The 14,129-nt window shown below is 34.1% G+C and overlaps 1 protein-coding gene across 4 annotated transcripts in view; it reads right to left on the bottom strand.

The window, feature by feature from the left end:
* Nucleotides 1–938: 938 nt before the first annotated feature.
* LOC125646077 (muscle LIM protein Mlp84B-like) overlaps nucleotides 939–14,129 on the bottom strand; it is a 23,801-nt gene continuing 10,610 nt past the window's right edge. For all 4 annotated transcript variants that reach the window (XM_056141063.1, XM_056141062.1, XM_056141061.1 and 1 more), the window contains 5 exons: nucleotides 12,084–12,253; nucleotides 7,459–7,624; nucleotides 6,951–7,095; nucleotides 6,129–6,222; nucleotides 939–5,000 (listed from right to left, as the gene is read on the bottom strand). In XM_056141063.1, coding sequence (XP_055997038.1) covers nucleotides 4,933–5,000; nucleotides 6,129–6,222; nucleotides 6,951–7,095; nucleotides 7,459–7,624; nucleotides 12,084–12,253 — 643 coding nt within the window. In that variant the 3' untranslated portion in view covers nucleotides 939–4,932. The remainder of the gene's footprint in view (nucleotides 5,001–6,128; nucleotides 6,223–6,950; nucleotides 7,096–7,458; nucleotides 7,625–12,083; nucleotides 12,254–14,129) is intronic.

Consider the following 14,129-nt stretch of genomic DNA (forward strand, 5'->3'; position numbering starts at 1 on the left):
ACTACAAACACGTTTCCAAGAGCAAAATATAGCATTTAAAATAAAAATCTGTATTATTTTCAATGTTTTAATTTCATACCTATGAAATTATACTTTTTTTGGTCTCCTACCCATCTCCCATTATAGGTTGATACGCGATTCAAGTAGTTTCTGCAAATTCTACAATTCTTAAATGTCAACACAAAATTCACGAACAATGTAGAGTATTGGCGGGTACTGCGATCAGTAGCTCTTCCAGGTAAAACTGCCCTAAAGTTCAGTGATCCTTTTCACAAAATAAAAAAGATTTTAGGAAATTGGTAATTTTTAGAAGTTTTGTCCCACATCTATGGGCTCCCAAGGGTGCAGGAGTCCCAAAAATTAATAACTCATGTCCCCTTTAGCCGTAACATGCTTCACACCAAAATTGCAAAAGAACTGGAATGGCAGTTAACAAGAAGTTATAAATGTTCAGTTGTTAACGGATGACGACGGACGCAGATCAATAGCAATAGATCAGTCACCCATATCACTCAATTGACCTAAAAATCTTATGATTAAGATGAACATTCCAAAACGCTGCATTTCTTTATAAGTTTTCGCTCATATAATTCTGAATGAACAAAACTAGATAGATACATAGTTGATAATTTTGCATTCATACACATTGTGGCACTCACCTGAGTACACGACAACCTAATCTCAGCGAGATTCGTCGAGGCTGAATATTTGGACCCTTCGGAAGAGGCGTCAGTCCAAATATCCAGCCTCGACGAATCTCGCTGAGATTAACGACAAAACTGAGACAGGAAACTTATCCAAGTCATAAGAATTTTTTGTAAAAAGAGATCAATGACCACCACTGATCATTACAGGTACTTGAAAGATTATGTTGACCTAAAAAGAATGGATGATATACCAGTAGAAATTTTACCAGAGAAAATTAACAAAAAAATCAAAGCTTTTTACACATTCCATTTATTAATTACAACACTGACATCTATAACAATACATTGTGTACTAGTTACTGAGCACCAGATAAAGGGTTAAAATGTTGGTTTGGTCCCTTCAATACTTTTAATTCCACTTAGAAGAGAGAAAACAATTGTAGGTCTGGTCTGGTCCCTTCCAAGACTTGTGCAAGATAAATGTATAATAAGTGCTAGACCAGAAGTATTTTCATTAACGAGATTTTAAGAAATTGTAAAAGAAAAGCTCTAGATTAAACAATCCATTGCACTGATGACATAAAATGATAAAAAAAAAACATTTTCTGAGATATGTGGAAACAACTATGCAAAACAAAAGAGAGCTCCGTGAAGAATTCCAAGCATGGCCTGGTCTATGTGAAATACAGATCAATGTATATCGTACTGCAGTTGCTTGTATATGTACTGGGTACAAGCTAAAAGATTCTATATATGTACACAAATCTGACAACAAAATAATTTTCAAAGGCTTCAGAAGTATATGTATACAAATAGTAAATACAACTTGTGCCAAATAAACTGGAACAATGCTTGTAAATTAAAAATTACTTTCTTCAAACAAAATTAAAAATACCTGTATTCAACATAATTTGATATCGTCATTGTATAAAATAAATAAATCTCCTACTTACACACAGCATAAAAATCCTAAACATACTCCTATATCACACAAATCAATGAATGTTCTCGTCTTAAATGGAAGTTTCAAAATGTGTCATTAAAAATTTGTAAACATCCAAAATCCTGTCATCATAAATTCCTTGTATTCAGTGTATCAATTGTAAAACCTTTCTAGTCATGGAGGTCCATTATTACAAAACTTGTGCTTTGTGCAAGTAGGAGACATTATCTAAATGCCTCAAATGACAAGATAACCCAGTGTGGGGTAGAAGTGAACTTATTGAAAAAGGATCATGGAGAAAAAAAATTGTGTCTCTGTACAGGCAATTTTGGCTTGGATATAGGAGAATGTATTTTTTTTCTGTATGATTTTTATTCCTGATGACCATCCTCTCTATACATCTAATCCCTCTACTTCAGTATTATCAGCTCATTTTTCACCAACACTTACAAAATTCGTATTTCCCTACAGGTATATAAAGATTATTTCCTTATCCGATTTATCAGTCCAATATCCAATTCGCTCGACAATAATCTTTCCTGCCTTGTCAATGCCATTTTGCAAAATAAAACCAAATTTCTAATACAGTAGATCATGGTAACAGTGAACATGCTTATAATGAATTCACATTTACAGTGAAGCTATTTTCATTCCCTGTAGTTTCAAAACATTTTATGAACTTATTGAATATAATGAGTTAGGTTTATAACGAATCAAAATTGCCCGTCCCCAGTTCTTTGCTACAAGTGTTTTTTACTGTACCCATCAGAATTTTCTATAAATTTCATTTCAAACCATCCCATTCAATTCTTTCAGTGCCTTATATAAGTAACCCAATTTTATTTCCAATTTATTTTAATTCTCAGAAGCAATCAAAAAGACCAACTCCCTTTAAATTAAGAAACCATGAACTTGTGACAAAATGGGTGTTTCTTCTATCCCCGACATCTAATACCACGCGAGCCTATTCTGATGTTGCTACATAGTATAAACATGCAATATACAAGAATCAAAATTACAACATCTTTGGAGTATAGTAGTCAATAATAAATAACAAAAAAGTGCAGGATGATGCCTCACAACCTATTAAAGATAATAAACAAACGGAAGGATCTGTATCAAGGATAACCAAAATGTGGATAATTAGCATGAAAATTCGTAAAGTGGGACATCCCTTGCAATAGGAGTATGCCAGTGACATTGTCCTTTGACCTTTAATTCAATATGATAATCAATTCATTTGACCTTTAATTAAACTTGAAAAGCAAAAGAAACCAAATCCTTTTATAAAGAAAACATTCCGGAAAAAGTCAGAGAAATCCGATACAAAATGTCCTCAAAATATTGTAGCCAAGGAATTTTATAATTCCACCTTCAGTGACCTTGATCTTTTACACTTAATATTTATGCAAAAGAGCATATCTGCAAGTCTAAAAAGAGGAGTCCCATGGGCCATATCACCTAACCAGCTACACCTTCCCTAGGAAAACTTCAAACCCCGCTACATCAACATCCTAACCTCTGAAAATGAATGTGTATCATTGTTTGTTCATTTACTTCATAAACTCTTCCCTTGGCTCTTGTGAAGATGACTTTTAAAGACTTTTTCAATGTTTAGCTCTTTAAGAATTTCCACTCCTATTCCAGTCCTGAATGTCTGAATAAATTTATACTACATGTACATATGTTACAAAACGATGCAAGCTTATTACTTTGCAAAGTGTACTGTTGAGAAAATTATTTTTCAATTGTGAACTTGCCATTACCCCTTAGAGTGATGGTTTGAACAAACTTGAATCTACATTACATGAGAATGCCTGCATACCAATATTACAAATCATGCCCTTGAAATTCTTGAGAAGACTTCAATCAAATTAAATAATTCTGCTATGCATAGTTTTTAACCCCCTCTCAGCTCAGGTGAGCTAAAACTCATACACAACTTGTATGTGACTTGTATCTTTCATACGAGAGTGAACCATCTCAGGTGAGCTAAAACTCATACACAACTTATATGTGACTTGTATCTTTTAAATGAGAGTGAACCATCTAATGCTCAAACACACAAAAAGAAATAAGTTACAACGTCCCCACAAAATACATGTACAAATCATATAATTTCTACAGAGCACTCATAGTATGCCCTGCTATTACATAGTTCTGCTTATATTAAGTCAAAATACTCAATTTCATATTCCCAAATACACACCATTAATCCATAAAATTAGTCGGAGAGTAAAGAAAAAAAAATTCATGTCAGTTGAATCTGATGATTAGAATTTTTTTTATGTCAGCTGTATCTGATGATGATGAGAAATATGAATTGTGCGAGTCTTTGTTTTTTGTGTGAATACTTTAATCTAAATTGAAAAGTCTGGAATGACAACCATGCACTCATAGAATTTTGCATTACTGACAAACTTGTTCAAAATACAAATTAATTAAAAAATAAATATTCAATATTACAATCATGAAATTTAAAATTAAAATTTTAAAAGTGGATAAATAAAAAGATGACACTTTAAAAGAGACACTTTTCCTTAAAAAAAGATGACATATAATACTTAAAATCATACTTTCAATGAGCCATTGAAAATAAGTAAAATATCTGATAAAACTTAAAGTTAGACTTACTATCAAGATGAGAAATTAAAAATATAGAGGAAAAAAACATCCTTTTTAATCATATAAAATACGCAAGAACTTCTAAAACAAGACGAAGTGTTGGCTATTCACAAAGAAACATGTACAGTGTATACACCCCTAACTTTCACATTTGGCTTTTACATTTATGTTGAATCCCATAACAGACCCAGCATACGACATAAGTCATAAACATGGTATGTTTCACGTACGATAACAAGAGGCAACTCAATATCAACATCAAGAAGTTGTGATTCCTTATTAAAAAAAAAAATGCAACAAACATCTTATCTACATGTACTTGCATCACATTAAAGAGACATATATATCTAGATGTATTTAGTATACAAGTAGATAAAGTACAAATCTGATGATGCCTACGGTACTACATATACATATAGTGAACTCAGATGAAGCTTGATATCAAATATTATTCAGCTCTATGATTGGTCACTTCTGAGAAAAACAAATATGTTCTGATGTAATGCAGGATACCTCCTCTTTCTGGGTGAGGGGTATAAAATATAATCTCTAAGCAAAAGAACCAATGCTTAAACACAAACTCGAGAACCTGACATCAAATTTAAACAAAGACAACACTTTAACTTTGATAAAACACAGTTAATACATTGTAATGCTCTTGGTGTTGAGACGCTCCACCGCCGAGGTCCGTTGTACAAATTCTAGATTCTCCACCACTCACCCAGTGTGCTGTAAAGCTTGTCCAAATCCAAATCCTTTTGGTCCAAAGTGTTTTCCATAACAAGCTACAAGAATATTATGGTATTACTATTTATAGAGTATCCACAACACTGTCATATTCAGTGACCCTGACCACTGACCTAGAAATTATCTCCATATCTATCTGTCTTGGTCCAGAAAACTGGAATAGTACTGCTTTCACGGTGTCCACAACATCGTTACACTCAATCACAGATTGTGACCTTTACCTGACCTTTCATACAGAAATCAATAAGGATACATGTAGATCACTCCTCCTTTCCCCATTTTTAATCACTGAGATCACTACCTTAAATGTTCTCCATGTTGATGATAGTTTGCTTCTTAATTACCATTTTGGTTTCATCACTTCTTCCTTGAATTCCCGTGGATCTGGGTTAGAATAGGTTCTCAGTACCCCCTTGCTTATCGTAAGACGCGACTAAATGGGGTGGTCCTTCGGATGAGACCGCAAAAAACCGAGGCCCCGTGTCACAGCATGTGTGGCACGATAAAGATCCCTCCCTGCTCAAAGGCCATAAGTGCCAAGCATAGGCCTAAATTTTGCAGCCCTTCACTGGCAGTGGGGACGTCTCCATATGAGTGAAATATTCTTGAGAGGGACATTAAACAATATTCAATAAATTCTTCCTTGAATACTTTGTTTTAATGGTTGTGCAACACCATGAAATTCAGTGCTCAACCTAATACAATTTCTGTTCTGACATAAAGAACATATAGTAGCTGTCCACGAAATTACCTTAACAAAACCATCAGTTAACCAAACCATCAGTTAACCAAACCATTAGTTAACCAAACCATCAGTTAACAAAACCATCAGTTAACCAAACCATCAGTTAACAAAACCATCAGTTAACAAAACCATAGTTAACCAAACCATCAGTTAACCAAACCATCAGTTAACAAAACCATCAGTTAACAAAACCCAATCAATTACCTTAACAAAACCATCAGTTAACAAAACCCAATCTTATTCTTATAGATCCACAAACTTATGTCCATGGAAATTGATGATACAACAGTATACACATCGTACTTTTCAAACGGTGTCCACAAATCTGACGCCACAATGATGGCAAGCATAAATGTCAACTACTGTGAGTTGATTGTTTTCTTTACACCTGAATATTGTGAATAACAAGGTTAAAACTCACATTTACAGAAAATATCACCCTCTGCTTGAGTCACTGTGGTGGAGTCCAAATTTTTACCACATGCGGTGCACTTAAAGCAGCTCTTGTGGTAAATCTACAAAACAGAAAACCCCTATCACTATAGGAATCACTATAGGAATCTTCTGATGTATATCATTATTTGTGGGAAATTCTGAATTATTTCATACATGTAAGCAAGTATACATTTCATTTAAGAAACAACAAACCCCCCCCCCCCCCCCCTTTCATTCAGCCTTCCTTCTACTGTATGCAAAAATTACACAACACTTGTTTAATGCGAATATATTGAAGTCTATTCTCATTTTGAAACGTGAATAAATTTACTATCTTCCAAAAATTTTTAAGTACATGTTTATTCATGGAGATGACAAAACTAATCATATATGGTGCAATAAGTACACAACTTTCACTGAATTAATTATTATTCATCCTGGGGGGATTTGACCTAAACTTCAGAAATTTGCACACACATTCTATAGATGTGTATAATGCATGAACCGAGGCTTCTCTTAGAAATTCTTTTTTAAATATGGGATTGGTATAATACCTATGTGCACTATACACAGCGCTTTACGGTCACTAGACATTTTTTTAACAATCCGTATAAATTTTCAATGAAGACCATGTAATAATTCTACACATTGCAAAAAAAAACAACAACAAAAACAATCAAAACAATAACTGTTCAACAGATTTAAAACACAGAACATGGAAGGAATTTCAAATTTTAAAACCAGCTGCATGCGATCTACATAGTTTCATCATTTTCAGCCCCTATCTTTATCGGTCGATGAAACTTACACCACCACCTCCCATGACTTTCTCTGCAAAGTACACCGCTTGGTTACACCTTCCACAAATGTCCGACATTCCATTACCCACTTCTCTTCGTTGTTCATTCTCCAGCAGTGGGGCCGCTTGGGCCACAGCGTAGGAGGAGACATTCCTACAGACACAGGCAATGCATTGTCAAGGCTTTTATTAATATACTGATACAGTGTACATTCTACTTCACTGCTGAAATTCTGTCCACTTTTACAAGTGCATACAGTCTTATTTTCACTGTAAATTAATATACACTACTTTCACTGTTGGCCAAAACTGTAAAATCAATAAAGCAGTGAATATAAACCTAGAAATGACATTTACATAGAATGGCATTGGCTATAAAAATCATGAATTTAATACCGAGAACAGGCAAAACAATGAAAATAACCAGGAGCCAATTAAAAGGAAGGATACTACAGAGAGTCAGAAACAAACTTAATCTTCCTCAGTTATATTTATCAGTGCTAAGACATCTACTTACTGTTTTGTCACTTGGTGTGGATTTCCTGTATCCATGGAGAGTCCTGAAGCTCCCGAAGCAAAGCCATAACCCTTGGGTCCGAAGAGCTTCCCGTGGCAAGACCTGCAGTACACCTCCTCACCGTGGTCAGTGCAGTTAGTACTGTCCAAGCCTTTGTTACAATTCGCTGGAAAAAAAATCACACGCACTGACAAAACTCTACACGGTACATGCAAGTTCTTTATTTATAACAAAGAATATCTATTGAATCCCTCTACAAAATATCATCTGACCTGTTTTCTTTCTTACTGAAATTTGAAACTGGAAAGATATAAATATCCTTACCACATCTAACACAGAGATATAAATATCCTTACCACATCTAACACAGATATAAATATCCTTACCACATCTAACAGAAAGATATAAATATCCTTACCACATCTAACACAGAGATATAAATATCCTTACCACATCTAACAGAGATATAAATATCCTTACCACATCTAACACAGATATAAATATCCTTACCACATCTAACACAGATATAAATATCCTTACCACATCTAACACAGAGATATAAATATCCTTACCACATCTAACAGAGATATAGATATCCTTACCACATCTAACACAGATATAAATATCCTTACCACATCTAACACAGAGAGATAAATATCCTTACCACATCTAACACAGATATAAATATCCTTACCACATCTAACACAGAGAAATAGATATCCTTACCACATCTAACACAGAGAGATAAATATCCTTACCACATCTAACACAGATATAAATATCCTTACCACATCTAACACAGAGATATAAATATCCTTACCACATCTAACACAGAGAAATAGATATCCTTACCACATCTAACACAGAGAGATAAATATCCTTACCACATCTAACACAGATATAAATATCCTTACCACATCTAACAGAGATATAAATATCCTTACCACATCTAACACAGATATAAATATCCTTACCACATCTAACAGAGATATAAATATCCTTACCACATCTAACAAAGAGATATAAATATCCTTACCACATCTAACACAGATATAAATATCCTTACCACATCTAACACAGATATAAATATCCTTACCACATCTAACAGAGATATAAATATCCTTACCACATCTAACACAGAGATATAAATATCCTTACCACATCTAACACAGAGAAATAGATATCCTTACCACATCTAAAACAGAGAGATAAATATCCTTACCACATCTAACACAGATATAAATATCCTTACCACATCTAACACAGAGAGATAAATATCCTTACCACATCTAACACAGATATAAATATCCTTACCACATCTAACACAGAGAAATAGATATCCTTACCACATCTAACACAGAGAGATAAATATCCTTACCACATCTAACACAGATATAAATATCCTTACCACATCTAACACAGAGATATAAATATCCTTACCACATCTAACACAGAGATATAGATATCCTTACCACATCTAACACAGAGAGATAAATATCCTTACCACATCTAACACAGATATAAATATCCTTACCACATCTAACACAGAGATATAAATATCCTTACCACATCTAACACAGATATAAATATCCTTACCACATCTAACAGAGATATAAATATCCTTACCACATCTAACACAGAGATATAAATATCCTTACAACATCTAACACAGATATAAATATCCTTACCACATCTAACACAGATATAAATATCCTTACCACATCTAACACAGAGATATAAATATCCCTACCACATCTAACAGAGATATATAAATATCCTTACACATTTAACACAGATATAAATATCCTTACCACATCTAACACAGATATAGATATCCTTACCACATCTAACACAGATATAGATATCCTTACCACATCTAACACAGAGATATAAATATCCCTACCACATCTAACAAAGAGATATAAATATCCTTACCACATCTAACACAGAAATATAAATATCCTTACCACATCTAACACAGAGATATAAATACCCTTACCACATCTAACAGAGAGATATAAATATCCTTACCACATCTAACACAGAGAGATAGATATCCTTACCACATCTAACAGAGATATAGATATCCTTACCACATCTAACACAGAGAGATAGATATCCTTACCACATCTAACAGAGAGATATAAATATCCTTACCACATCTAACACAGAGAGATATAAATATCCTTACCACATCTAACACAGAGATATAGATATCCTTACCACATCTAACACAGAGATATAAATATCCTTACCACATCTAACACAGATATAAATATCCTTACCACATCTAACACAGATATAAATATCCTTACCACATCTAACACAGAGATATAAATATCCTTACCACATCTAACACACAGATATAAATATCCTTACCACATCTAACACAGATATAGATATCCTTACCACATCTAACACAGATATAAATATCCTTACCACATCTAACACAGATATATAGATATCCTTACCACATCTAACACAGAGATATAAATATCCTTACCACATCTAACAGAGATATAAATATCCTTACCACATCTAACACAGAGATATAGATATCCTTACCACATCTAACACAGAGATATAAATATCCTTACCACATCTAACACAGATATAAATATCCTTACCACATCTAACACAGAGATATAGATATCCTTACCACATCTAACACAGAGAAATAGATATCCTTACCACATCTAACACACAGATATAAATATCCTTACCACATCTAACACAGAGAGATAGATATCCTTACCACATCTAACACAGAGATATAAATATCCTTACCACATCTAACAGAGATATAAATATCCTTACCACATCTAACACAGATATAGATATCCTTACCACATCTAACACAGATATAGATATCCTTACCACATCTAACACAGAGATATAAATATCCTTACCACATCTAACAGAGATATAGATATCCTTACCACATCTAACACAGATATAGATATCCTTACCACATTTAACACAGAGATATAAATATCCTTACCACATCTAACACACAGATATAAATATCCTTACCACATCTAACACAGATATAGATATCCTTACCACATCTAACACACAGATATAAATATCCTTACCACATCTAACACAGAGATATAAATATCCTTACCACATCTAACACAGATATAGATATCCTTACCACATCTAACACAGAGATATAAATATCCTTACCACATCTAACAGAGATATAAATATCCTTACCACATTTAACAGAGATATAAATATCCTTACCACATCTAACACAGATATAGATATCCTTACCACATCTAACACAGAGATATAAATATCCTTACCACATCTAACACAGAGATATAAATATCCTTACCACATCTAACACAGAGATATAGATATCCTTACCACATCTAACACAGAGAAATAAATATCCTTACCACATCTAACACAGATAAATAAATATCCTTACCACATCTAACACAGAGATATTGATATCCTTACCACATCTAACACAGAGAAATAAATATCCTTACCACATCTAACACAGAGAAATAAATATCCTTACCACATCTAACACACAGATATAAATATCCTTACCACATCTAACACAGATATAGATATCCTTACCACATCTAACACACAGATATAAATATCCTTACCACATCTAACACAGAGATATAAATATCCTTACCACATCTAACACAGATATAGATATCCTTACCACATCTAACACAGAGATATAAATATCCTTACCACATCTAACAGAGATATAAATATCCTTACCACATCTAACACAGAGATATAAATATCCTTACCACATCTAACACAGTGATATAAATATCCTTACCACATCTAACAGAGAGATAGATATCCTTACCACATCTAACAGAGATATAGATATCCTTACCACATCTAACACAGAGATATAGATATCCTTACCACATCTAACAGAGATATAAATATCCTTACCACATCTAACACAGAAATAGATATCCTTACCACATCTAACACAGTGATATAAATATCCTTACCACATCTAACACAGATATAAATATCCTTACCACATCTAACACAGAGAAATAGATATCCTTACCACATCTAACACAGAGATATAAATATCCTTACCACATCTAACACAGATATAAATATCCTTACCACATCTAACACAGCGATATAAATATCCTTACCACATCTAACACAGAGATATAGATATCCTTACCACATCTAACACAGAGAAATAGATATCCTTACCACATCTAACACAGAGATATAAATATCCTTACCACATCTAACACAGATATAAATATCCTTACCACATCTAACACAGAGATATAGATATCCTTACCACATCTAACACAGATATAAATATCCTTACCACATCTAACACACAGATATAGATATCCTTACCACATCTAACACAGATATAGATATCCTTACCACATCTAACACAGAGATATAAATATCCTTACCACATCTAACACAGATATAAATATCCTTACCACATCTAACACAGATATAAATATCCTTACCACATCTAACACACAGATATAAATATCCTTACCACATCTAACACAGAGATATAGATATCCTTACCACATCTAACAGAGAGATATATATCCTTACCACATCTAACACAGATATATAAATATCCTTACCACATCTCAGACACAGCTTGTGATACTTCTTTCCCAAAGCTCGAACCTCTTCTGCAAAATAAACCCGATTTCCACACCTGGGACAGTTGTCTCCACCCCCGAAGCGAGTGGATCCACCACCACCATTCATAAACGGGGCCGCCTGGGCTTGGGCAAGGTGCGAGACATTTCTACAGAAAACATTTCACTATGTAATAATTTTATCAACTTGGCAGAATTTTTTAATTTTATTCAAATAGACACATAAAGAATTTGCAACATTATAAACTTCAAAATACATTTGTAAAACCAACAAGAGGCCCATGGGCCACATCGCTCACCTGAGTCACCTTGGTCCATATCAGAAGATTTTCCATATCTATTTGCATGTAAAACCGTAGTCCTTATTATGGCCCCAAACCTTCCCCTGGAGGCCATGGTTTTTGCAAACTTGAATCTACACTATGTCAGAAAGCTTTCATGTAAATGTGAACTTCTTTGGCCCAATGGTTCTTGAGAAGAAGATTTTTAAAGATTGTCCCTATATATTTGTATGTAAAACTTTGATCCCCTATTGTGGCCCCATCCTACCCCGGGAGGGGGGGGGGGGGGGCATGATTTTAACAAACCTGAATCTGCACTATATCAGAAAGCTTTCATATAAATCTCAGCTTTTCTGGTTTAGTGGTTCTGGGAAGAAGATTTTTAAAGATTTTTCCTATATATTTGTATGTAAAACTTTGACCCCCTATTGTGGCCCCATCCGACCCCCGGGGGCCATGATCTTAACAATTTATAATCTGCACTATATCAGGAAGCTTTCATATAAACCTCAGCTTTTCTGGCTAAGTGGTTCTTGAGAAGAAGATTTTAAAAGATTTTTCCTATAAATTTGTATGTAAAACTTTGATGCCCCCCTTGAGGCCCCATCCAATCCCCGGGGTCCATGATTTTAACAAACTTGAATCTGCACTATATAAAAAAAAAAAAAAAAAAAAAAAAAAAAAAAATTTTTTTTGACCTTTTGACCCCCTATTGTGGCCCCATCCGACCCCGGGGGCCATGATTTTAACAATTTAGAATCTGTACTATATCAGGAAGCTTTCATATAAATCTCAGCTTTTCTGGCTTAGTGGTTCTTGGGAAAAAGATTTTTAAAGATTTTCCCTATATATTTGTATGTAAAACTATGACCCCCTATTGTGGTCCCATCCGACCCTCGGGGGCCATGATCTTAACAATTTAGAATCTGCACTATATCAGGAAGCTTTCATATAAACCTCAGCTTTTCTAGCTCAGTGGTTCTTGAGAAGAAGATTTTAAAAGATTTTTCCTATAAATTTGTATGTAAAACTTTGATGCCCCCCTTGAGGCCCCATCCAATCCCCGGGGTCCATGATTTTAACAAACTTGAATCTGCACTATATCAAAAAAAAAAAAACGAAAAAAAAAAAGAATTTTTTTTACCTTTTGACCCCCTATTGTGGCCCCATCCGATCCCCGGGGGCCATGATTTTAACAATTTAGAATCTGTACTATATCAGGAAGCTTTCATATAAATCTCAGCTTTTCTGGCTCAGTGGTTCTTGGGAAAAAGATTTTTAAAGATTTTTCCTATATATTTGTATGTAAAACTTTGACCCCCTATTGTGGCCCCATCCGACCCCGGGGGCCATGATTTTAACAATTCAGAATCTGCATTATATAAGGAAGCTTTCATACAAATCTCAGCTTTTCTGGCTCAGTGGTTCTTGAGAAGAAGATTTTTAAAGATTTTTCCTATATATTTGTATGTAAAACTTTGACCCCCTATTGTGACCCCATCCGACCCCCGGGGGCCATGATTTTAACAATTTAGAATCTGCATTATATAAGGAAGCTTTCATATAAATCTCAGCTTTTCTGGCTTAGTGGTTCTTGAGAAGAAGATTTTTAAAGATTTTTCCTATATATTTGTATGTAAAACTTTGGTCCCCTATTGTGGCCCCATCCGACCCCCGGGGGCCATGATTTTAACAATTTAGAATCTGCATTATATAAGGAAGCTTTCATATAAATCTCAGCTTT

Source organism: Ostrea edulis, chromosome 6 (assembly GCF_947568905.1).
Source record: "Ostrea edulis chromosome 6, xbOstEdul1.1, whole genome shotgun sequence".
NCBI lineage: Eukaryota > Metazoa > Mollusca > Bivalvia > Ostreida > Ostreidae > Ostrea > Ostrea edulis.